The sequence below is a fragment of the Callospermophilus lateralis genome, chromosome 6 (genome assembly GCF_048772815.1).
Source record: "Callospermophilus lateralis isolate mCalLat2 chromosome 6, mCalLat2.hap1, whole genome shotgun sequence".
NCBI lineage: Eukaryota > Metazoa > Chordata > Mammalia > Rodentia > Sciuridae > Callospermophilus > Callospermophilus lateralis.
Window position 1 is genome coordinate 127449519 of NC_135310.1, and position 26371 is coordinate 127475889.

Genomic DNA, 26371 nt, shown 5'->3' on the forward strand with positions numbered 1-26371 from the left:
GAACAGCTCACTTCAGACCCAGGCCTTGGGCGGGCAAGGAAGGCAGCTGCGCTGGTCTGCATCAGGAGGCCCCGCTGCAGCCTGGCCGGGCCACTCACCAGCTGTTGGTGATGATGGTAACAGAGGCCTGACAGAGCCAGAGCCCAGCAGGTTGGCCATGATCCCTGCCTGCTCCTGGCAAGGCAGTGCTGCCCAGGATCCAGGCTCTCTCTTTGCAGTTGTCCCCACCAAATGCTCCAGGAGCAGCTCGTGACACCCCCACCGAGGTAAGGTGGGGACTGTGCTCTCAGGAGTCCAGTTGCTGGTGGGGGTGGGGGTGAGGTGGGTGGGGAAGGTGTCAGTCTCCACACTGCGCAGGCCCAAGACCCTCTGCTGGGTCCCTTCCATGGGGGCACAATGAGGAGGGGATATGATGTCCCAGAAACAGGTGAGGACCTGGGGTGACTGGGGTCTCCCCCTTCCAGCCCCCACTCTGAGAACAGCTGCGGGAAACAGGTGCCCCCCACCTTCTCTGTCATCTTCTGGGCAAAGGACAGTCACAGAGCTCACAAAGCCCCACCTGGCCCTCCTCTGACCCCTGCCTCCTCCGTCCCAAGGAGTCCCAGAGTCTGGCCAAGGGCAGGGCTCCCTGTCCGCCCACTCTTCTGGCAAAGCCACCAGGCTGGAGTTCGGCCTTGAGTTGGGGGACAGCAGGGAGGGTCAGAAATACACCACAAGTGCAGCCAGGACAAGGCCAGTGTCGCGCCGTGGTCCCTGGGGTGGCGGACACCATTTGGGCAAGTCCCCTGTCTCCGCATAGAGAAGGTGCTGGCAGGTCTGATAGAAACTTGTGCTTTAATAGATCTCGGCGTGTGAGTGTGAACGTGTGAGTGTGTGCGTGTGTCGAACAGCCGTCTCCAGGGCCTCAGCGCCGGGCCTCAGGTCCTTGCTTTCTGTTCGTCCTCGCAGCCAACGCAGGCCCCCTCCCTGGCGAGTCGGCCCTGCCCCTGGGCACCCCGGCGGGCGGGGGTCAGTCTTTGGTAAGATGTGGACACTTTGGTGTGCCGGGGGCGGGGTGGGGGGCCACGCAGCTCTCATCATCTCTGCATCGTCAACAGGAAGATGACCACAGGCCCCCAGAGCTGTGGGCTGGACCAGTAGGGAGCTCTGCTGCCCAGCATCACCACCACTGTGACAGGAGACAGAGGAGACAGGCCAGGAGCTCCCTTCAGCTCCGGCAAGGGCAGGAGAAGAGACAGGCTGGCTGCGGGAGGGCGCCACAGCCCTGCCCCATCTGTTTGGAGGGTGGGCACTCAATGCAGATGTGAGGTGGCATGGCTCAAGGGTGCACAGCCTGCGGGCTCATGCTCACTAAGACTCAGAGCAATTTACCACACCTCAGTGGGCCTCAGTTTCCTCATCTGTAAAATGAGCCTCCAAGTTCAAGTGTGGCTGTGAGGTTTAAGTGGAACATGCACATATGGGTTTCTGTACCTCGCCTGGTACATAGTAATCCCTCAATCAACCGGAACTGTTAGAATTGGCAACACCTGGCCCCCAGAAGGCACAGGTCACACCTGGAGCCACAGTACTCTGGTGCTCAGAGCCAGGCACTCGAGGTGTCTGATACAGTAAGGAATTCAGTAAGTTCCAAGGAGGGCAGGACCCAGGGCTTCTCACGGTCCCTCCCAAACCTGCAGCCCAAGTCAAGGGGGGCCAAGATGGGTGCACCTGCACACCGGCACGCTGAACTCCATTCAGACCAACACCCTCCCCCAGCAGACGGATGCCCCCCGACGGCACCCACAGCCTCGGCTCCCCCGCCCCCTTCCCATTGTGCACCTTTATTGGGATCCATCTGCTTCCGGGGACACTCTCCTTTCTTCAGTGTGACGTCGTCTATGGCAATATCCCCCAGGTTGCCGGAGCCTCGAACCCCCTCAAAAATAATCTGGGGGGATCGGAGAGCAGGGAACAGGAGATGGGGATCTGCCAGGCCCCAGGGACCCCCGCCCCGACCCCTTCCCCTCATGGGGAGCCCCACAGCCTGCCTGCTTTCCTCCTTGGAGCCCCAGGAGCGAGCACAAGGACAACCTGAGTGCTTCCTGTCCAGGGGACCCCAAGCTTGGGAGAGCCTCTGGGCCCCATGGACTCACCTGGAAGGGCCACTGGGGTTGATGGGCACATGTGCCTGCTGCCACACGTTGCCCTTATTGCCACTGAGGGACCAGGCGTGTGTGTCCAGAGCCCCTTTGTTCCGAGACCGCACAAGGAGGTTGAGGGAGCCTGTGGCGGGTGACAAGAGAGGGGGTCAGTGGGTCAGCAAGGACATCCTTACCTGCCCGCACTCACCAAGCCACCCACACGGCTGCCCCTGAGGGATGAGACCTTCTCCCTGTCCCCACACCTGGTACAACTTGTCATTGCCATGGTGAGCAGGGGACCACAGCCAGAAGAGAGGATGGTGGCAGCTCGTATCTTTCCTTCCCTGTCAACCAACCTGACCACACACACCACCCGTCCCCTCTAGACAGGAGCCGTCCCGGGCAGCAGGACCTCTGTCTTAGCACAGAGTAGACCTTCCCAACAGCACGGTCGCACACCACAGCCATACGCGATTCTGAACATGGAACAGGGCACTTACACTTTTTAATACTGATTTAAAAATACTTGTACATGGGGAATAAAGGTGGCTCTTCCAAACCATGACTTCTCTAATGCTGACGCCTGCTTGGAACAAAGGTTTAAAGCAAATGTTGATCTAAAGAAAAATATTAGGTCACATGCTTCATAGTGATAACTGAGAGCGAGATCTCGGTGGCATTAGCCAGGAGGCACTGAGCCATCTGCCCACAGTCTCAGGGATCTGCAATCCTAGGGGTGCTGAGGGGCACTAGAGAGAAGGAGGGGTCACGGCTGGGCTCAGAGCACTCAGGCAATGACAATGTCCTCTCCCGTCTCTTTGTAGCCCACCTCGAGCCCCCAGTGACATGAAAGATCTGGCTCGGAGGGAAGAGGAATCAATTTTAGATGGCGCCTGGTGGCTGGCATTTCCATGGCACTACCCACAGACAAAGCCACACCATCTGTGACACCAGACAGACCTACCCCCCAGTGTGGGGAGCCACCAAATGTTACCTGCCTGGATTGAAAAGAGTTGGCTGGGACCAAGGAGTGCCGGGGAGACACAAGGTCTGGGGACAGCTGGTGCCCAGAGCTGCCAGGCACTATGGGGAGGGCGGAGAGGGGAGAGACCAAGATAGTGAGAAACACCCCTCCCCAGCAGGAGAGTGAGACCGAGGAGCACCCAGCAGAATGGGTGTCATGCTGACATTGGCAGGACTCAAGGCCCAATGTCCTTTAGGTCCTTACTAGCCCCAAAGGGACCACTCCATCTTCCCTGCTTAGAGATCTGTCCCTACCCCCTGGGGTCCGAAGACACTCCCCTTGCCTCTCCTTCCTCCTCCACCACAGGCACCCAGGGACATGAAGGGGAGGGCTGCTTTTTCACTGCTCAAAAAAAAGAAAACAAACAAATTTCTGTCCCCTTCTCTGTGCGCTCCATCAGGAACAAGGTCTGCTCTGTGCAGGGGCTTCCTGACATCCCCTCACAGGGGTCAGCCAGAGCCCAAGACCCTCCACCTCTCTTATGAGTGAATTGCTCGCTACCTTCCTCCCTGTCTTCCTCGCCACCTCCAGAGTCATAACATGCTGTGGTCAGGGTACACTCCGGCTTGCCCATCCTGGCCTTTCCCTCTGCTCAAGATGCCCTCCCCCACCAGGTCCCCCTGACCAAATCCTTGTTGATCTGTCTACAAGAGTCTCTGAAATGCCTCTTCCTCCAGGAAGCCTTCCTAGACTTCAGTTGGGAGCCTACGATCCTGCCCATAAACCTTGAGTCCATCAGTCACGGCTCCCCATGCAGGCCACTGTCCACTCTATGAGATGCCAATCCAGGGGAGCCAGGGCCTCTTCCCTATCCAACTCCTTGAGGGAATGTGGTCGGGGCCAAATGCCTATCAGTGCTCAGTAATTAAATGTTGAATGAAGAACTTCCATGACTGTCATCGGGGTTTTCATAGGATCTCAGGGTTGGAAGTCACTGGGGTCTCACCAAGCCCCAGCCTCACTGTCATCCATTCATTCATTTAACTCACTGAGCACTTGAATGTGCTGGAGGATATTCCAGGCACTAGAACAAGACAAAGATCCCTGCTCTCGTGGACCTCATGTTCTCCTGAGGGTAAACAGGGAAGTAACATAGGGAAAAGGAAAGCTCTTTTAGGTGGGACAGTCCAGGACCTCTTTGAGGACACCCGAGTGAAGGGAGGGAACAGTGTTGCGGACTCAGGGGGCATCACGAGCAAAGGCCTTAAACCAGGAGGTGCCTCAAGTTTGTAAAGAAAAGCAGGGAGCCCCCTGTGCCAGAGCCAAGTGCCGCAAACAAGGTCAGAGGAGCAGGCGGGGGCTGGAGCAGCCATGGAAGACCTGGAGAAGATGTGGGGAGGCTTCAGAGGGTCCTGAGCAGGGAGTGACGTGATTTAGGACAGCAGTCCCCTCCACGGCATCCCTTCAGGACAGGGACTGGCTGCTCAAGACAGCAGCATCTCCCCAAGAGAGCACACTCCTTGGCTGGACAGAGCTGATGCTTCTAAGGTCCTCCTTTGTGGGACTCAAATCTGCTTCTTGGAAGCTTTAGCAAGATCTGTCTGTCACACAGACTGTACCCTCAGGCTTTCTGTCTCCCTGTTCATAAGACCAGATCCTCAGACCCTTACTGGACCCAACACACTCCTCCTGGCGCTGGTCTGCTCCTCCTGAGTGGACAGTGACCAAGAGTCCCAATAGACCCGACACAAAGGGGATATGAGGATGGAACTGGGAGGGGCCGGGGCAAGCCAGCAAGAACTGGCACCTCTAACTGGGGAAGCCAAGTGGAGACCAGAGGGCTGGGCAGGCAGGGCTGAGCCACACTGGTCCCCCACCTCACTACTCCAGAGAAGACTTCCCCAAAAGTTCACACCCATCCGTGGGCAAACTGGTTTGTGTGGGTGACCCGGGCCCCCTGTGGGTGCAGAACCTACCACCCCACCCCACCCATTCTGCTTCATCAGCCCCCCTAGACCCATGGCTCCACCCTGGAGGTCTATGCTTGCTCAAAGTCATTCCTCTACTAAGAGCAGAGGAAAACGACTAGAAGCTCTCTGTGGACTGATAAAGAGTGATCACCAAGAGCAGGTGAGCACAGGGCAGTGCACAGAAGGGGAAGGTGTGTGTGTGTCTGTGTGTGTGTGTGTGTGTGTGTGTGCACGCTGCCTTCTCAAGGCATAAAGTATCCCTGGGGATATGCCCCAATCTGTCTATCGATTGTCTCTGGGGAGGGGCTCTGGGTGGCAGAGGACTGGGAGGGACATCTTCATTATGTTCCCTTTTGGAATCGTTTGACCTGGGGGAAATACATGCCCTTTCCCAGACCTAAACAAAATTTTAACAATCATCATTTCCTCAGCAGAACCTCCAAGGGCCAAGCCCCAAGACGGGTCAGGTGTCCCTGTGACCAAGCTGAATTGGCCCCACTGGGTCCACTGCAACGGTGGTCCCTAACTTCTCTCTGATGCCATTAGTTGTTTGATGTCAGTCTCTCTCTCTCTCTCCCCCCCTGGGCTGTAGGTGTCAAGAAGACGGGAATCTCATCCATCTCCTGCCCGGCAGTACCTGATACCCGCAGAGCCAGCGTTGGCTGAACTGATGAGCTCATGGATTAAAGTGACACCCCTATTAATGCCATCTCTTCCCGAACAGCATTCCTTAAGTTTACTCTCACTCTCAGGAAGCAAGACTTCCTCTGAGGTCTCATAAAGAAGCACCCTTCCAATCCCAAGTTTAGGACTTGGGGAAGTCAGTCCCACATGGGGGACTGTGCCGTGTGGTCCTGGGCAAATGCTTAGCTTCTCTGAGTTGACGGACATCCCTGGCATCTGGCAGGCCCGCGGTATATGCCAATGCGCGGTTGTTCCTCCATCCCCTGCACGACTTCCACCTCCTCCTGTTAGACCCTTTTTATTTGCACTCAGGAAGCTGTGATCACCTCAAAACCTCAGACAGCTGAGGTTGTCTTCTCCCCTGACCAATCTTCTTCCTGGTCCCTTCAAGGACCGTGGTTTAGCCAAGTGGGGACGCTTGGGCCTCGCGTGGGCCAGCGCCCGACCTCCTGTGGCCCCTCTTCCCTCCACCCGGCATGCTCTTGGGCAGACTCCCTGTCCCAGACTCACCGATGTGCTTCCCGTACATGTGGGAGAAGATAGACACGCAGTAGAACTTGGCACTGGCATTGTAGAGGGGACTCACCAACCTCGCATGGTCCCCCAGCTCCCGGGGTCTCGACGTCTCAATGAACAAGTAGTAGCCTGAAGGGAGGGGCAGATGTGCCCCCAGGCTCCTCCTCGTACCCCCTGGCCTCTGACGGCCTCCTGACCTCACCCTGCCCTCCCCACTGCCCTCGCGGTACAGCCCAGGGCTCTGGGCAGAGGCTGTGTGTTCTGAACGCCATTGCTAATGTCTCTTTTTCCTGATCCTCAGTCAGGATGGAGTTCTGTCCTCTCTCTGAGGACAGGGCTGTGCCCTCTCAGACAGGGGATCCCTGAGGCCAGGACTTGTGGTCCTCCACTCTCAGAACGGGCTGCATGGGCCCAGCCCCCTCCCTGCCATTCCTAGCCACAGGCAATGTCCTTACCCTCAGGGGTGCCACTGATGTCAGTGGGGGGGCCGGTATTGGGGGAGCGCTTGGGGTTCTGGGTGAGAGCGTTCTGCCGCGTCCAGTCGAAGTTGTCTGTCAGGCCCTGGGTGTAGCCACAGATCTTCTCGTCCTCAAAGTGGCAGGTGTTATCTGCATTAGGCATGAGGAGCCGCAGAGAGGAAGAGGCTCAGCCTCGGCCTCCACCGCCACCTGAGGCAGCTCCCACGGATCTAAGCAATGGGCCCAGGATCTCATGGTCCAAGAGACCCGGCCACGGGGCCCAGGACACACTTGTTCCCAGAGCAAGGCTCTGTGCCCCAGACCCTTCCAACACGCAGTGAAGCTTAAGGATCCCGTCTCAGAATAACGATCTTAGACACATTAAATGAAATGTACAGAATTACAAAGGAAATCAATTATATTGAAGTAAAGTTGTCAAGATATTTTTATAATTTGTTATGTAATAACTGGGCTGCTTTATTATCTAATTAAATCACAAAATCTCATGTTAGGTCTAATCACGAATGTAGTTTTGAAATACTAATGAATGTAAATGATATTTAGAGCTATCTGCAACAACTGTAAGATGATAGGAAAACACTGGATTTCCACTGATGACAAAGTCACGGGTCCTGATTTGTTGCCTGTGGTTTGTTGTGTATTCATTATTGAATGGAATGTTGAAATCTGCTAGAATCTAGGGAAATAACTGACCAAATCCTTGTTGATCTGTCTACAATTTCTCAGGGAGAAAATTCTCCCCTCTACGCTACAGTCAGGTCCATCTGCCAGCTCTGGGTCCAAGGAGGAGTGTGAACCGAGATGGCTGCCTTAGGGCAAGGGCGCAGGATTGAGTGTGGGCGGGGCTATAGGCTGGAAGCACAGAGCTGGGATTGGACAAGGCTATAGGGGGTGGAGCCTATGCGTCATGTAGGTGGGGCCTAGATGCTGCGCACCTGGGTTTTTAACCCCTAAAGCTTGAGGAAAGCTGGGTTTGAAAGGGGCGTGGCTGTAAGAGGCCAAGGAAAGTGACCAAGCTGTCGTGGGCGGGGCTTAGGACAGGTATGAGTGGCCCTTGAAAGCGGAAGGCCTAGATCTAGAGAGGGCGTGAGTGGAGGGGACCTAGCTCGCTGTCTGGAGTGGGCAGCGCTGTAAGAGGACCTCAAAAAATTGGGTCTGGGTGGCATCAGGCTGGCTCTGCACCTGGCTTGGACGGGTCTTGGAAAAGCTTGGATTCATGACTGGTGCAGGCGGACTTTAAAGGAACCGGCCCAGTCAGGGATGGCAGGGTCCGAGACTGGAAAGGGGCCTTGCCCCAGGTCGGTGAGGGTGTGGGCGGGGTGGGGCCGACGGGATGCTCACCCAAGACCTGAAAGAGGCAGGCCACCGAACCCACGTCATTGGAGACGCTGCACTCGTAGCTGCAGCTGCTTTCACGGGTTACAGCATCAAGGCGCAGCTCGGCGTGGTCCGGGGCCTCCGTGGCGGCGGGGAGGGCGGCCAGCGGCAGCAGCAGCTGCCCTTCGAAGCGCCACATGGCCGAGGCGATGCGCTGGGGGCTGCCTCTGGAGTATTATTACAGCCTCTAGTCCCCCGACAACCCTACCTTTTCTTCCAGAGTAATAAATGCCTTTAGCAGGGCGTACAGCCATGAGTAGTTGTGGCCACATAACTTAATTCTGGCCAATGGATGATGAGGAAAAACAAAGGTCTTTTTAAAATAAAGAGACTGTGCCATTTCAAGACAAGGTGACCCATGCTAAGGATGATGGAACAGCAAGGTAGATGGAACCCGGGGCCCTGCACAAAGGCACACTGCTCCACAGCAGATATCTGCCTGAAGAATCAATGCACACCTACATTGTCCAGAGCACCCTTTTTTTTTTTTTTTTTTTTTTTTTTTTGGTAATGGTGGTGGTGCTGCTGGGGATCAAACCCAGAGCCTGAGTGGGCTGGGCAAGGTTCTAGCACTGAGCTACCCCGAAGCCCCTAAGCCACCATTAATTAGAATTCTGTTATTCACAGCTGAATCTAATCCAGCCCAACACATGGCACAAATGAAGAGTCTTTTGAAGACTTCCCTGGGTCCCATTCCATAAACCACATCAAACAAATTAAAATGCACCCATGCATTTTATCATGAAAATTTAAGTATTTAACATTAAATAGAATTAAATGGCAAATTATTATTTGTAAATAACTCTACCAGGCAAGCTAAGGTCCAGATATCTATAAACATCATTTATATCTTATAAACATTGAGACATTTATTGCCTTTATTTTTGCAGTTTTTATCTTTGTATTTTGAAGCCAGTTCATTTATTTTTCCAGGTCTAAATCATTTCCAAGGACTCTTAAAAATCTGCCATGCCCTAGGCACCAGATCTATAAGCCAAATGGAGAAACAGCCCTGGGCCCCTTGCTTACTTGTAAAACATCCCAGCTGCCAACCCTCTCCATCCCCATGAGCTAAAGAGCTGCTCTCCCTGTCCGGGCAGCCATCTTAGAGCTCAAACACCTCAGCTCTGCAAACAAGGCCTAGGCTCCAGCCCCTGCTGCCCCACCTCGTCTCCCATCCTTCATCTAATATCCCACGTGCAGGATTCACTTGTAAGAAACACTCCCCGGACACGGCAAATCTCCTGCATTTGGGGAACACCCCCATTCTGTCTGGGCTTGTCCCCCTGCCTGGCAAATCCCAACATATCTTCAAGGCTCACAGAGAGGACCCCTCCTCTGAGACGCTTCCTCTGACTTCCCCAGGCAGCCTGCTACAGCTTCTCAGTGCCCCCAGATTGACCCACAGACACCTCCTTCACCTCCACGTCGCAATTCCAGAGTTTTCCCTGCCATTTCCTGCCTTGCTAACCGCCTCCCCAACACGCCTATCCCCCCTTGGCCAGGCCCCAGCACAGGAGGCTGAGGCAGGAGGATTGCAAGTTCAAAGCCAGCCTCGGCAAGAGCAAGGTTCTAAGCAACTCAGTGAGACCTGTCTCTAAATAAAATACAAAATAGGGCTGGGGATGTGGCCTAGTGATCGAGTGCCCCTGAATTCAATCCCTGGCACCGACCAAAAAAAAAAAAAAAAAAAAAGGAGCTGGGAACAAGCCTGGATCTTAAAAACAAAACCACCTAAAGCTGTACAAGTAGAAGAATTTGAAGTTTCTCCTAAAACAGAATAGCAAAAGCAAGACCATGGTGAACAGTCAATGGTGGAACTACTGAGGCCGAGGGTTAGTGAGGAAAGGTCTGAGCTTCCTTATACCACACTCCAATTTTTGTATCATTTTCACACTTAGTAATTATCTTCAGAGTCACAGAAATGATTTGCTATTAAGGATTTTCATATAAAGCATGTGGAAATGTGTATTATTTTCACTTAAATCCAGTTAATCATGTAGAAACCACTGTAAAGGGAGGAAGCCAGGAAATTTCTGGAGTGTCCACAGTTAGCTTTTTGCAGCATCCACACCCCAATCTAAACACAAACAAACTGTAGGTGATCAATACCAGCCCATCCATCTTCTTGGATTGCTGAGATTATAGCTGGCAAATGCACGTGTATTCAAACTAAAGGACAAATGTTAGTCCTTCTGCATCTGCTGGCAGATGACTGAATTGCAGGGAAATCGAAGCCCTTGGGAAGCGCCTCCTCAACATATCTCACCTGCCCAGGGGAAGCCACAGGCCCCTTGCCCAGGCAGTCTCCCTCCCACCCTCCTGAGGCCACGTACATCGCACCAGCAGGTTGACGGTCTTCTTGGCAGGGTTGCCCACGTTGTTGGTGGCTGTGCAGTTGTAGTAGCCGGAGTCCCGGGCCTGTGCTGACCGGATGCTGAGGGTGCCACCCTGGGCCAGAGCACCCAGGGGCAGCGGGCCAGGTCCATGGGACCATTGCAGCTGGGGCAGGAGGTCCCCGCCTGTCAGCAGACACTGCACCGTCACATTCTCCCCAGGGTTCACCACCAGAGTTTCGTTCACAGACAACTTGAGGGCTGGCGGTGCTAAGGGGACAGGAGGTGGGGGTCTTAGGGGACCATGGTGATGAGATGAAGGGGCTGGGGAAACCTGGGCAGAGGGAATGAGAGGGGAGATGGGAGCAGGCAGAGGGGAGGGGGACTGGACGCAGTGGGGGGCACTGTCTCCTGGCTGGGGACTTGGCCCAGGCGGGCAAGGGGCGTGGGCCGGGAAGCGCCTGTACCCGTGGTGTTGGTGAGCCGGAAGGTGATGGCCTTGTCGGGGATGCCACACACGTTACGTACAGACACCTGGCAGGTGTAGCTGGCATAGTCCTGGGGCCGCAGGTTCTTCAGCTGCAGGACCTTGGTCTCCCCCTGGGCAGCAGTGAACCGCTGGCGTTAGGATCCTGCTTGGCTCTCCAGGGACCCCCACCCTCCTTGATCCAGCCCATAGGCAGCAGCAAATTCTCTCCAAATCCCCATCTTCCCAGCCCCCACCCACACACTCAGCCCAGGGACCCGGAGCCTGGGTGGGGCTGCTCTCCCTGCCCCCAGCAACACCTCTCCATTGGCTCCTCTGGCTCTGAGGCTACGCTGGCTCACACTGGCCAGGACCTCAGTTTTCCTATTCTGGGAAATGGAGTGGTGGGGGGAGTGTCCTGTTCCATCTCACAACCCACATGGGGCTGGCCCACAGGCCACACGGAGGGCTCTGAAAGCTACCTCCAAAAGACCTCCCTAGCAGGATGGCCTCAGCACCACCTCCTGGGACCCCAGAGGGCCCTTGGAAGACATCTCCCTGCCCCCAACGCCTATAGCACCTGCCATGGGTTTCTGATATTGTCAGTGGGCGGCAGGCAGGAGTTAGCCTGTCCCTCTGGGACCTTCTAACTGGCACTTCTGGAGAGCATGTTGTCTTGGAGGGACCCCTGTCCTCACCGCTGCTCCCTGACCTTTCTGCTCTGACTCCACCAGCCCCAGCCTGTAGCGCTACAATCAGCATCCTGGCTTCTGACCCAGGAAGCGAGCTAGGGAGGCCAGGCCACCCGGAGAAGTTCACATCATTGGGCCTCAGCCTCTCCTTGGGGGCTGAGGGGGAGGAGTGTGGGCTGAGCCAGCTGCCCCTCCTGACCTGGGTGTAGAGGGGCTCGTAGATGTCCACCCTGTTGTCCTGGCTGTGAGACAGGGTGTCAGAGCCCCGCTTCCAGATGAAACGGGCGGGCGGGTTGGAGTTGACCATGCAGCGCAGGAGCACCATCTTCTCCTGGTAGAAGTTGCCTCGCACGTCACTCATGGTCTGATGCACCATCAGCACTGGCTCGTCCAGGTCTGCAGCACACAGTCCCCAGGAGTCAGGAAGGAATGTCCCCAAGGTGAACGGCTCAGCTTTCCCTGAGAAGCTCTTTTGCTGGAAGCTCAAACGATGCTTCCAGAAAGCCAGGTGCTCCCCCCAGCCCTTTAAGCTTGACCCACCAGTTAGAGGCAGGGGACTGGGGCTGATGGCTTCCCAGACTCCCTCCCAGCTGCTCCTCCTCAGGGACCTGCATGAGGGTCAAGACACATGTCCAGACGCATGCCCGCCCACCATGGGATAGAGGAAGGAGCTATGGACCAGAAATTAGGTTCGACTCCCTGTTCATCTGTGAATTTATAGTGAAACCTGCCAGAGTCCCCTCTCCCTGGGCCTCAGTTTCCTCACTGGTGAATTAGACTAGCCTAGTGGCTTTCCACCCTGGTGCACAACAGGACCACAGGGAGGGCTTCTTCCTAATCCTGGCACCCGGCCCTGCTCAGTGATGGTGTCAGAATAGCGATTGCCTCTGGGGGCATTGCTGGCTGGGAGAGGGAACTTTCTAGGCTCCTGAAAATGCTCTACATCTTGAAATGGAGAGTGTTTGCACATACACGTGCTGCATAAGAAAGGATTGAACCCATAGCTTAAGATCAGTGTATTCTATTAGATGTAGATTAATGCTCTAAATACGTTGATGTCATTGTTGTTTTTAATCCTGATGTCAAGCCACATTTTTAAATCACTTCTATCAGAATCTCTGGAATTATTTTTTTAAAAGATACCTGAAAGAGCCTCATGTCCAGCCAGGGTTGTTGACTGGGTCAGTGTGTGGGTGGGTGCAGGGTCTTAGAGGTATTTGGGGAGCCTCAGCTGCCCCTGGGGCAGAATCGGAGACATGAGATACTGTGGGAAGAGCACCGGATCACGGGGGAGGTCCCTGGGTTCTCCATTCAGATAGACATTGTCCTACTCTATGCCCGTGGCACATCACGTGCCTTGGGTACCTCAGTTTTCTGAGCCGTGGAAGGGGTATAATTCAGCCTGTCCTTCCACTTTGCAGGGATGTTGCAAAACTCATATGGGATGACAGAAGGGCAAGTGTAAAGGTATAGGGACACACAGGGCAGAGGGACAACAGAGACAACTCTCTAGTCCCCAAGACAGAAAGTCTCTACCACCTCCCCCCACAGAGGTGCCACTTCTCCATCCTGTCCCCTTCCCCACCTGGCCCAGGGTGGGGCGGCCAGGGCGCAGGGAGCCAAGGACATGTACTCACACTGCACATCCACGCGGATGGACTTGATGGCCGGCACCCCCACGCCGTTCTCCGCCTTACAGTAGCAGCGACCACCCTGCGTGCGCGCCATGCGCTGGATGCGCAGTCTCCTTGAACACCGACTTCTCCTGGAACTTGTCGACGCCCTGCCCGCGGTCTTGGTCCACCGCACCTGGATGAGGCTGGATCGGGCAGTCAGACCCAGCAGTGAGGCGGGGGCTGGGACCGAACCCCTGCAACAGTGACCTCTGCGAGCCCTGCTGTTGGCACAGTCGCACCGGAGGCCCGTTCAGGGCTAACTCAGACTGGTGGGAGTGCGCTGGTCTGGCGGGACACCACAGGGTGACGAGCCTGGGAATCCAGGGTCAGAGGGAGGAGGCTTAAGGCAGAGACATGGTGCTTGGACCATGTGGACCACGTGGATTTGTGGCTGTGGCTACCCTCTCCTGCCTTTCCTTCCCCATCTGTAAAATGGAGAATATTATCCCTTCCTGGGGTTACTGGGAGGATTAAATGAATACATACTTTGTGCCTGCATGTCTAAGAATTTGATCAAAATTTCTGTATTATTCCACTTACTGGCTTAGTGACCCCCTGTAGGTAACTCCTCTCTCAGCCTCAGATTTCTGTGTGCAAAGGGTCCATGGGGGGCTGTCTCTAAGATGTCCTCCTGGTATTCCCCCCTTCAGTAGCCCCCTCCCACTTTGTACGAGCTTGGTGACCAATAGGATACAGATGAGGTCGAAAAGTCTGATTTCCATCTTGGTCAGCTCTGGAGAAAGCCGGCTCTGCTGTCACTAAGGAGAGGCCTGCTTGGGGAGGAGCTGAAGCCTCCAGCTCCTGTGAGGCAGCTTGTAAGTGGAGTCCCCAGCACGGCCACCCACGCATGACTGCAGCCCTGGATGACACCACACTGCAGCCAGCCCACTCAGCTGCTCCTGGATTCCTGCCCCATAGGGACCCTGTGACTGTGTTGTGTTAAGCCCCTGAATTTCAGAGTGTTATGCCACAATAACTAATAACATAATGCCCACTTTACAAAGGCATGATGAGGTTTAGAAAGTGCACAGAACCACTCAACACAGTATACGGCCTACATCAATCACTCAGCACATTTCTCTTATTAATATTGCCGTAGATTATGGAGAAATATCAATAATCGTATGAGCTACCCCTCAAGGTGCCGGAGGTTTAGCAAAGACTGGTCAGTTCCAGATAATTAAGTCTAAGGATGGGGAGGGAGCGTGGAAGTCTTGAATCTGGGGAGGATTACTTATTATGGGGGCAGGTGAGGACCCCAACCCTGGTGACTAGGTCAGGCCATAGTTTGACAGAGGCCAAGGAGAAGGGGTAAAGGGTGGCCTTCATCACAGGGAGCAGCAGCTCCTGTTCCCACCCCAACCCCCATGGACCTAGAGGTTCTAAAACCTGGGGGGACTGTAAGAAAACTCAGATCAGAGGGCGCTTTGAAGAGAGAACCTTTCTCCTATTTTTGGACTTGGTGATTTTCGGAGGTGGGTTTGATTTACATACTGGTCACGACTTGGTTTGATCTCGCCGTCTGCAGTCTCCTACCTTTCTTCAGTTCTCCAAAATTCTCAGCTTTGGTTTCCTTAAGTTTGCCTCCTCTCTTGATTCTCCATTCTCCTTCCACAGTGCCTAAATTTATATTGTAGCTTCTCCTCCTATCCTCCAGGTCTTTTTACTTCTCTTTCACATTTTCTCTTTGTCTTCCCCACACTGCATTATGACTTATTTCCTCAGATCTATCATACAATTCCCTAATTTTCTCTTTAACTGTCTCTAGAGTATGGAGGCCTTTTTATTTTTTTGGAAAGACTACATTATTTTTATTTCTAGGGTCTCTATTTGCTTTTTATTCATAGCTAATTGAAGAGATTTTTTTTTAAATCTCCTATCTTATAAATTCTATTTCTTCCATCCTATCTCCCAATATTTTAAAGATATTTGATTTGAAGATCTTTGGGGATTGCTCCTTTTCCTTCTAGTTACTCAGATATAAATTGTTCTATTTGCTAGGTCTATGATCTGGCTTTCCAGATCATAGTACTACATTTTAAATATGCTTTAAATTTCGACTGCACAGGCTTGAATTCAATGGGATCATCCTCCATAGACGGGGCCGTCGGGCCTGTCTGAGGGTAGTTTTATGGTTGCCAGTGTCCACGATGAGGGATTCCTGATGCCAGCCAGTTTCTCTGTCAGTTTCTTCACCATGTGGATAGTGTAGGACATGGACAGGTCTAGGGCTGCGCTTGCTCAGAGTTGGTTCCGTTTGTGCCAACACCCCAAAGTAGAGAGTCGATTCCCGCTTGTGATTCTGGGCTGAGACAGCTTTTCTGTCCCCATTCATAGGTGGTACCACTTTATTGAGCTGTATTAAGTAGAGTCCAGTTCCGGCCTCCAGCCATGGTGGATCTGCAGCCTCAACCCCCACCCCTCGTGTGTATTAATGTGACTTTGTGGCGCAGTCGCCGTCTCTCCACAGACCAGGCCTGTCCGCCGCTGCTCCCTGTCATGCTGTGGGGTCCCTCTCTATTTCTGACTCCCAGATGGTCCCCTGTGAGGACTTCCAAGTTCACTCCACCCTCCATCCTGACCACGAAGTGGGCCATGAGACACTTCCCAGCCCCCGTCAGGCTGGATGCTCCATTGGAACAGAAGCTACAGCCGCGTCCTCACCTCCTGGAGGTGGAACCCGGCAGGTGCTCCATGAGTATCTGTTGCAATTAAATGAGCAAAAAATAAAGAGGAGGCATTTCAGGGGGGGTCAGCAGCGGGGGCAGAGGCAGTCATGCAGGGGGAGGATGGGAAGGCAGGTCGGGCAGGATCACGGGTGTGACAAGGACAGAGGTGGAGACCGGACGGTAGAAAGTCTGGAGTTCCACCCCTCGGAGCTTGAGTGGCTCTGGTGAGTAATCACCGGGGACCTTGGAAGGTCACTGAGCAGGGGCGACATGGGTGGCAGGTTTGGGGGTGATCGCTCCAGGAGCAGAGTGTAGGAATGGCTTGGGGGAGAAAGGCGAGAGGCTGGGAGGTCAGGGGAGAGTCCACTGCGGGGGTCCAAGCGGCAGGACTGAAGACCTGTCTTAGAGAGGTGATGAGGAAGGGGGAGGATGAGGAAGGGGGAGAGACCCCTGGCAGGGCCACAGAAACAAAAGACTTGGAATCTGGATAGATACAGGAGTGAGGGGGGCAGAGTCAAAATGAGCCCCAGGTGTGAACCCGAGTCCGTCAAAGAGCAAAACCACTGATGAAAACAGAAAAACAGCCCAGCACCATGGTGCACGCCTGTAAATCCAGCAGCTCCGGAGGCTGAGACAGAAGGATCTCGAGTTCAAGGCCAGCCTCAGCAATTTAGCGAGGCCCTGATCAACTCAGCAAGACCCTGTCTCTAAATAAAATATTAAAAAGGGCTGGGATGTGGCTCAGCAGTAAAGAACCCCTGGGTTCAATCCCTGGAAAGAAAGAAAGAGAGAGAGAGAGAGAGAGAGAGAGAGAGAGAGAGAGAGAGAGAGATGGATGCATGGACATGACTCAGGCAGGAATGCATGAAGGGACACATGGATGGCCAGTGCAGCCTTAGCGAGAGACGGCCCCAGCTCCCCACTCCCAGGCTGTTAGGGAAGGCGTCCCCAACCTAACAGTCACACAAACACCACCCTAAATCCAGTGACATTATTTTCCTTCTAAACAAACCTTAGAGAAGCAGCAAACAGTGATAATAGATTGAGGCTGAAAGAGCCTTCAGGGATTCCTGGTGCATCTGCTTGTCCCAAGGTCAAACCTATTAAAGGCACCCTGTTCCCACAATTATCCAGAAAAAAAAGGGTTCCATAGTCTCTGTCCTCCCTAGGATCAATTGCCACCTCGTGCTGCTATTCAAGGCCACACAGCTCACTCACCCGCAGACTTCACCCAGCCCCCAGGCCTCCCCCTCCCCCTGCCTCCTCCCTGGCAGGCGCTCTCAGCCACAGGGCCAAGCCTCCCTCATGAACCACACACTTGATCGGTGACAAAATGCATCTGGCATTTCCAGATACTTGTCTTCTGTTCCCTTCTAATTGCTTTGGGTCTTTGAACCTCCAGAGTGGGGAGCTAGCCTGCCAGAAGCCTCCTGAAATAGAGATGATTTTCTGTGTTGCATGTCGCTCCCGGAGCCCCCAACGCAACGGAGGACACGCTGGGAGGAAGTGCGCCAAGCTCCAGAGAACCCTGGCTCTAGATTCAAATTCTGCCTCCAGCCTCACTGGAGCTGGGTGACCTGGGGAGTTTACCCAACCTCTCTGAGCCTCAGTTCCCTTAGCTGGGGCCATTCGGAGCTTCCTCACAGCATGGCCTTGAGGATTCCAAGAGAAAACGCTGGGGAAAGGAGCTCGCCTGATGCTTGGCACCTGGTCTACCTCTGACAGCCTGCAAGGTGGGGCTCACCTGGGGCTGGGGGTGCCCGGTGACCAGGCACTGCAGCACAAGGGTGTCCCCCTCCAGGATGGTGTAGACAAGCTCGCTGACGTTGTCCTTCACCACACACGCCTGGCCCACGTGCACGATCTGGGCCTGGGCTGGAGCTGCAAGAGAGGGTGCAGCAGGTTTAGCTAAGATGCGGAGGCCAGAGGGCCAGAGCTGCCTCCTGAGAGACCAGTGGAGAGGCCAGCCTTCACCTCCCAGGCCATTCCACAGAGGCCCCGGGGGATGGGCTGAGACCACAGCCTGGCCTGGTGGCTTCCCTCATCCCTCAGCTCTCCCGAGAGCATTTTCTCAGCCAATCACATTCACCCAAACCGAACAGTCCCCACCAGCCCAGCCACCTGGGATCTGCTTTAGAGAGCGTGACCCAGTGACCCAGGACCCTGATGGGTTCCCTCCTTGTTCCTGAGCCTGGGCTCAGCCACTTCTCCAAGGGGCTGAGGTCCCCACGGGGTCTGGGGGCTCTGGAAGGACTGTGGCTCCCCACGGTCTCTCTGTCCCGAGCTCAGGGCACGGGGACCAAGCCTAGGAGACAGTGAGGGGTCAGCAGGGAAATGACTGAAGTGCCAGGGTCACAGCCCCTCCCTCAGCGTCTCGCCACACTGTCCCCCAGCCACAGGAGCCTGGGCTCTGGGAAGGAGGCAAAGGACTCCTGCTTCCCAGCTGCCTGCCCACGGTGCAGAGTGGGAAGAACAGAGGTGGGGACCTAACACCCGCACGAGGACCACGAGGAGGTACGTCAGCACCCAAAAGATAAAACCTGCACATAAAACGTCACTTCCTCCACGAAGGCTTCCAGGACTGCACCCCAGGCACAACCACTGAGCAGACCGTGGGTGCCTCAGATTCAGGACCCGTGTGCTCAGGCTGCCAGTCTAAGCTGCATCTCAGGATCCCCAGCGTAGCAGGCACCCAGTGAGTGTTGGTGGATGAATTTGCAAGGCCACCTGCTGGGGACACAGAAAGCCCAGGAGGCAGGAGGGGAGGAGGCCCCTGAGAAGGACACTGAGGCTCCATGGGAGAGGCAGCTTCGGGCTTCAGAGACCACGAAGGCTGAATGCTGGTTGAGTGGACGGAGTCCACACCCTGCATCTCCAGGGGAAGCCTCCAGCAAAGAGCTCTGGACCTTCGTCCTCTAAGCACCCACAGAGCTGGAGGCGGGGGATAAACAAAAGGTGCTTGGGAGATTGTAATGTGTCCTGCCGATGCCACAGCAGGACCGTCCACCATGCCAAGGGGACAGACGTGGACTAATCACAGAGGCCATCACAGATGCAGCCTGGCACATGTGGAAGGACATGGGGCCCCAGCCGGGAGGGACGCAGGCCGTGCTAAACCACGCTGAACCTGACAGGTGGGTGTCCTCGCTACAGATGGGGCCATAAGTGGGCATCGTGGGGGACACTGTTAAGATGATCTGACTCCCTCTGAGGACAGTAGCTTTTTATTTATTTTTTCTTTTTTGTGGTGCTGGGGATTGAACCCAGGGCCTTGTGCATGCGAGGCGAGCACTCTACCTGCTGAGCTATGTCCCCAGCCCTGACAACAGTAACTTTAAGACTGGTGGTAGAGCCACTTGGGAAGAGATTTGGGCCATCCCTCCACCAGCCAAAGAAGCATGTGCCCCAGGAGGCACAAGGCCACCCCTGGGGATGTTCCCAATGGAAATAGCACTTATGACAACCACACGACGGTACAGGAATATTCATGGCTCTTTACTCCTAATACCTGAAAACCAGAAGCAACCTATTGGCCATCCAGAATAGTGTGAGTAGCTGGTTACTGTGGCACACGCCTGTAATCCCAGCAGCTCGGGAGGCTGAGGCAGGAGGATCATGAGTTCAAAGCCAGCCTCAGCAACCAGTAAGGCCCTAAACAACTCATCCAGACCCTGTCTCTAAATAAAATACAAAGAAGGGCTGGGGAGGGGGCTCAGTGGTTGCATGCCCTTGGGTTCAATCCCCAGTGACAGAAAATAAATAAAGAACAGTCTGAGTGTGGGGCTGGAGTTGAGGCTCAGTGTGGAGCACTTGCCTAGCATGTACGAGACCCTGGGTTTGAACCCCAGCATCACATAACACTAAATAAACAAAATAAGGTATTGTTCCATCTAAATATATATATATATATATATATATATATATATATATATATATATATATTTTTTTTTTTTTTTTTTGGAAAAAAAACAGTAGTCTGAGTAAAGGATCTCTGGAAGCTTGATACAATGGACTGGAAACCATCATAAGTGGAAAAAACGAACTTTGGATAGAGCTGACTTGGCCCCACAGACACCACAGTTTGAAAGAACCCAGACCAGGAGCTCCATCATGTATCATTTCATTTATTCAAAATCCAAACCAGGAAAACTAATGTTTTGCATGTTGCTGGGGATGGAGCCAGGGGAGGGGACCCATGGGAGGGGACCCATGGGAGGGGACCCAGGGGACGAGCCAGGGAGGGCCTCACACAGTGGGCTGAGCTCTACCACCCAGCCACACCCTGAGCCCATGAACAGTGAGCCCTGGGTGACAGGGGGTTGAGAGGGCTGCCCTGGGTGGGTGGATAGCGTGTGCTGGGGAGGGCACCGGGACCTCCTGGGGAGAAGGTAGGGTCCCACCTGGAGTGGAGCTGGTCGTGGGGACGTTGGACAGACACCAGGTTCCCGCCCTCGATGTGTCAGCTAAACCTTGATTAACACCCCGCCCTGCTGCCCACGACATTCACCAGGGACCCCGGGAGACCCCTGGCCACCCGCTTCCCCTTCCCGGCACTGACCAGCCCCTGGTGTAGATTTCCTTCTCCAGCGAGGAGCCCAGTGCCAAACAGCAGGGCCCTTGGCCGCAGTGTCCCCGCTGCCCGTCGGTCCCCAGGCTCCCGTGGGTGGTCGGCCTCCTCCGACCCGGCGGCCTCCCCCAGCCACAGCCAAACGCCCCTGGGAGCCTCTGCCAACAGCAGCCTCCGATTCCAAAGGCGACACCTGGGTCGTGACGCACGGTGACAGGATCCCTCATTCAGTCTGTCAAACAACAAATGCTTGGGGCCGGCGTTGCATCCTGCGCTGGGCGCCTAGGCGTGGTCGTGAGAAGCACAGGGGACCTTGCTCAAAAGACATTGCGGGAGAGACCAAGGGACGGTTTCAGAGAGCGCGGTGACAACTCTAAAACTGGAGGATGTGGCAAGAAACAGCGGGGAGCCAAGTCTGCTTTAGAAAAACAGAGTTACAGAGGCGGAGAACCCAGGACTCATTTCCAGCTCTGCGGCCCACTAGCTGGATGGCACTGGGCAAGGTCCTTAACCTCTCTGAGCCTCAGCCTCTTCATTTATAAACTGAGAACAACGGTGGCTTCTCCCGGGGCTGGTGTGAGGGCTTAACGCAATCTGTGTAAAACATTGGGCCAAACAGTCTGTGTCCCTTTCTAAGTGACAGCCCCCAAGGGGGTTAAGAAGGAGCAAGAGATGGGGACAGGAGGCGGCCTGCGGTGGCCTCCTTCCATCCCAGGGTGGAGACACTCAGAGCGGCATTGGACTGGTAGGGATGGTTTTGAATACGCTCAAAGAGCAAGCAGAGGGGCTGAAAATGGGCAGGGGAACAGCAAACCCCTCTCCTGAGCAGCCCTCCTCTTTCACACTTAATGTGTGGCTTTCAGCAAGTTGCTTCTGCCTTAAAGAGGTACCCTGAAACATTCCCTGATGACCCACTGCAGAAGATTTTCACTGCAAAATAAAGATGTCAAATGTTCTCTCTGCAGACAGACTCGGCCCACAGAGGATATTGTTAAAGGCTCTGATAAGTCCTGCAGTAAACACACCCCAAGTTTTCCCATTTCTCAGGGGCTGTCAGGAAGAACACAGAAGTAAACTCATGTGAACTTCCCAGAACAGAGTTGAGACATCATTCTCCGGATGAACCCGAGCTCCCCGCCAGAGCCCGCCTCCCCGGGAGCCTGCAGGCCCGTGCCTTGTCTGCCTCAGATGCTGCAGGGCGGCAGGGTCCTGGGGTCTCCTGCGCATTCCCAAGCTCCTCCTTCAGTTCTGAGGGGCACAAAGGGCCAGTGATACTGAGCGTCCTTGGCCGAGGAGGAAAGGCCCTGTCCGAGTCACTCACGGTGGCCATAACAGCTGTGACTTGAACCCAGGCCTTCCACCTTGAAGCCTGGGGCTCTGCTGCCTGCCCCAGTCCCCTGACCCCAGGGAGCTGTTAAAATGCAGATTCCCAGGCCCTGGCTTAGGGGTGGGCGCCCAGGGTTTGAATCTGGAAGAAGCTCCCCAGGAATTTCAAGGCAGGGTTGGATTTGATCTCTGCCCACACATTGGAGGACAGAAAATTGAATGGGACTTTGGAACCAGGTATATCCCCTGCCTCTGGTCTGTGAGACTTTGCTACCCCACTCTCCTGAGCTGTATGGACAAACTTCCGCAAAAAAGAAAAATGTGTCCCCTACAGCATTCCTTGATAACCCAATGCAGAAGATTTTCACTGCCAAATAAAGATGCTAAATATTGTCTGCCTATCTGTCTGTCTGTCTCTCTTTCTGTCTCTGCAAGAGAGACTTTATAGTTAAAGGCTCTGAAAAGTTTTGCAGTAAACACACCCAAAGAACTTATTTTTTTATCCATTCAATGCTTTCCAAATTTTTTTGTTTTTTGTTTGACCATAAACCCTGTCTTCACAGAATACCTCTAAACATCTAGAGAGACAGAGGGAAAACAAGTGAAAAGATGCAGATCTAAGGCTTCCTACAAAATTACTTTGGGCCAGGCACCGTGGTGGCACACCTGTAATCCCAGCAGCTCAGGAGGCTGAGGCAGGAGGACCGTGAGTTCAACGCCAGCGAGGCCCTAAGCAATTCAGTGAGACCCTGCCTCTAATAAAATATAAAAAGGGCTGAGGATGTAGCTCAGTGGTTAAGTGTCCCTGGGTTCAATCCCTTGTATCAAAAATAACACCAAAAATCAAAAACTAATTTGGGGTTGTGTAACCTGCTCCTTCTGTGGAACATCCTTCTTGCTAAGTGGCAAGAGAGATGTCACTGTGGGGCAGTGTCATAGCGAGAACAGCCAAGGTAGGGTGCCTCTGGCCTATCAGCTCACTCCTTCCCCTTCAGACATGTACACACCCCAAATGTGTGAGCCGGCTGGGGTCTGCCCACACCCACAGGCTCAGAGGGGAGCCAGAGACCCTCAGGATGCACACAGGGGAGACCTCTCCACCTGAGCTGGTTCCTCCCGCCCACAGAAGGCAGAGCAGGTGCCGACACCCCAACCACCTCCCCATGCGTCGAGCGTGTTCTGGGCGAGGCAGTACAGAACCCGGGTCTGTGTCTTGGTCCTGGCTTCCATCAGATAGTCATTCAACAAACCTGCCAACCCTGCTGCCCAGATTACAGGGGGCAGCACTCAGGCCCTGTGCCAAGGAGGTATAGTCTAGAAGAGCTGGATGAGAATGAAACCTATACAGCCCCGCTGAAGGGCTGGGCTGTGGCTCAGGGTGCAGCATGGGCTTGGCCTGCGTGAGGTCCTGGGTTCTGTCCCCAGCACCAAAACAAAATGGCCTACTGAGAGGCAGAGGGGTTCACTGTGAGCCAGAGACTTGGGCTGTCGCTGGTCACCCATACCGCAGTCCCATAATATGACAATGGCCATAACTACTACTGTTCACTGAGCATTTACTCTGTTCCAGCATTGGACTGAGCACTTTGTACCTATTATCTCATTATCGCCCATAATAAACCTGGTATTGATTCCATTTTTCAAACGAGAAGCTGTGGCTCCGCGAGGTTAAGGAAGCTGTCCTAGGACACCCCCGGGCTGGAGTCCATCTCACTCCCCAACTTTCACACTAACCCCACCCCGTGCGTCTGCATGTGCCCAGTGCCCCATCCAATGCTGAGGACAGAGGGCTCAGGGCTCAGGGCTCAGGCCACATCTCCACCTGGGGCTGGTCTCAGGCAGCATCCACAGTCCCTCACAGGGACACCTCCTACCCTCCCAGCTCTGTTACGCACATGTTGATTGATCCTTTTTTGCGTGTAATGCAAATGGACACTTAATAATTTAGCGGAGTTAACAGTGCTGAAATATTAACAGGCTTTTTCTGTTTTAATTAGCTGCTCAGAGAATGGCGGCCGGGGGCTTGGGAGGAGGCTTTCCCAGGCAGGCGCTGGGCTGCTCTGCCTGGGCCTCCTTCCAGGAGCGAGCCTCCAGCCTCTCCTGCGGCCCACGGGCCCTGGATCCTGGGCCCCTGGGGGAAGTTACCCTGCCCTCCTGGGCTCTCTGCAGAGGGTCACTCTGCCCTTTGTGCAGCCCAGATGCCCAGAGCTGCCTGCCTGACACTGTTCTGTCTCCGGCCAGGAGTGGGCCAGGGACTTCTCAGGAGCCCTCAGATCTGGGGAGGCTTCTGGCCTGTGTGTGTGGAGGGCCAAGGGAAGCAGCCCCACCGGCCCACACCCTCTCCTCCGGCCTCGCCCAGTGCAGGTCACCTTGAGGGGTAGGAGCAGCCGACTTTGGGCCTCTGGTTGATTTCAGGCGGTCAGACCCATGACCAGGCCACTCTTTGCCTTCCTGCCTTCCCGGGCCTTCAGGGGCTCACACAATCACCTCTTAGTCTGCCATTGATTCATTGATTTGTTCTCTACCATTTCCTGAGCACCTATTATGCGAAATCTCCTGCCCTCAGTGTTAGGACACAGAGCTGAGGAGACTTAGCCATCCTCCATGAGCAGCCTCCTTCCTCCCGGGCCGTAGACCATGCTAATGTCCCCACGGTGCGACAAGGACTTTTTTTAGCTGATCAAACCACAACCCATATGCAGCCGACCTCCTCTTTGGCTGCAAAAAAAGAAAAAAAAAATCTGTCCGCAACCCAAGACATGTATGTCTGACCTCTGGGCACGAGGGCGCTGTCACTGAGCGTGGCAAGCAGCCACAGATGAAAGGATCAGTGCGCAGGCTGCCACCCGTCGCCATCACGGAGCATAAAAGCCAGCGCCGCTCGCACCTTCAGGGGCCGCCCGCTGCTGCTGGCAGGGCCCGGTTCTGTCTGCAGACCTGATGGCTGCAGAGCCCGAAGCTTCTGGAAGCAGCCAGCACCTTAACATCCCTGCTAGGCTGGAAGTGGTGGCCACGCCCACCCCTGGCCTCAGCGGAGGACACCAGGGACAGAGGTGCCAGGTGAGGCTCAGGATCTCAGAGGGTCAGCCCAGGCTAATCTGCACGCCTGCTTTGGAGCCTGGGATGTCCAGACAGGCCACCAGGAAAGCCCTTAAATGAGGGCTTGGAGGTCCCCTGAGGAAAAGTATGAAGGGATTTCTCTCTGGTGGGCGGGGGACACCAGGATCAAACTCGCAATGGGGGGACAATGGCAGCTGTAGGCGGTACAGAGGGGAGGCTCACCCGGGAGCCAGCGGAAAGGCAGATGGAAGGCTGTGCCTCGGCGACGGAGGGCAGCTGGGGGGTGTGGCGAGGGGGCAGGAGGGAGGACACTGCCTCTTGCTGAAGGACCTCGGGGCCTTTGGCAAGCTGTTCGACCTCCTTCAGCTGCCAGACGAGCACAGTCTGCATCGTGGCTCTGCTGGGAAGGACTCCCAGGTTGCTGTAGGAGGGAACGGGGTGCAGCAGGTGGGGCACAGGACACTCTGCTGAGCGCCTGGGGGGGCACGGTAAGTTCCAGTCCCACTTCCACTTGGTAATAGAGCCCAGGTCCCTTTGGGAACCTGTTCCAAAGTCCAACAAGAGGATAGTGTTGGAAACAAAGCCTGCTTTGGAGGGACGCCTGAAGTGCAGAGTCCCCAGAGCCAGAACATGAGGTGGAGATCACTGGAAGGAAAGTTGACAGTGGGACAGAGGGGCCACCACCCACTAGGGCAGGAACCCAGGACCTGAACCAGGGTGCAGGGCCCATAGACAGGGACACTCCTAAGATTGTCTCGCCTGGGTCCAGGCCACCAGCCCCGCAGCCTGTCCATCACTGTGTGGCCTCTGGACAAATATGAATCTGAGCCGGTGGAAATACATTAAAATGATAGAATCCGCAGCGGCTGGGCTGGGATGAACCAAGCCCGCGGGAGGCGCGGGACTGCAGGTGACAGGCACTAGTGCAGGGTGCTCCTCCGGGCAGCCATGGCTGTGTGACCTGGGGCAAATCATTTACCCTTTAGTCTGGAACCTCAGTTTCCTGACTGTAAAATGGGTACAAGAGGGCTCCCTATTGTGTGCTGCACACACTGAGAACGGGGTGCTGAGGGGCACAGTGCAAGCTGCCCAGCGCGACTCCAGACCTGCAGACAGAGGGAGGAACCGCCAGACTCAAACCTCAGGGTGCGTCTGAACCAAGAAGGTCCACCCGGTCCAAAGTGGAGCCTGACAGCCCCGTGAGTGACCCTGTCCCTAGGACCCCTCAGCCTCAAGTGCACAGCCTAGGCCAGTCCTGGGCCAGGGAGTGAGGGAGCAGTGGCTTTACTGAAGCCAGGAGCCCCTGAAGCCCCCGGCCACAACCCCAAGCCCAGGGCAGCAAAGTGATAAAACATAGTTGTGCTGAAGCCCAAAGGGGTTGAGGCCCAAGCCGGGTTCCAGGCTCAGGCCTCCACGGGGGGACAATGTGGTCCAGGCCTAGACTGGGGCAAATGTGGGCATGAGGG

General features: G+C 55.0%; 1 protein-coding gene across 1 annotated transcript; it reads right to left on the reverse strand.

The window, feature by feature from the left end:
* Positions 1–1076: 1076 nt before the first annotated feature.
* Positions 1077–25295, reverse strand: LOC143402054 (MAM domain-containing glycosylphosphatidylinositol anchor protein 1-like). The gene is given in 13 exon segments (XM_076859552.1): positions 1077–1168; positions 1822–1930; positions 2132–2265; positions 6252–6386; positions 6713–6901; positions 8078–8278; positions 10450–10719; positions 10917–11049; positions 11807–12003; positions 13245–13416; positions 17697–17833; positions 24705–24807; positions 25128–25295. Coding segments are annotated over 13 exon segments (2040 nt in total).
* Between the last annotated feature and the right edge of the window lie 1076 nt (positions 25296–26371).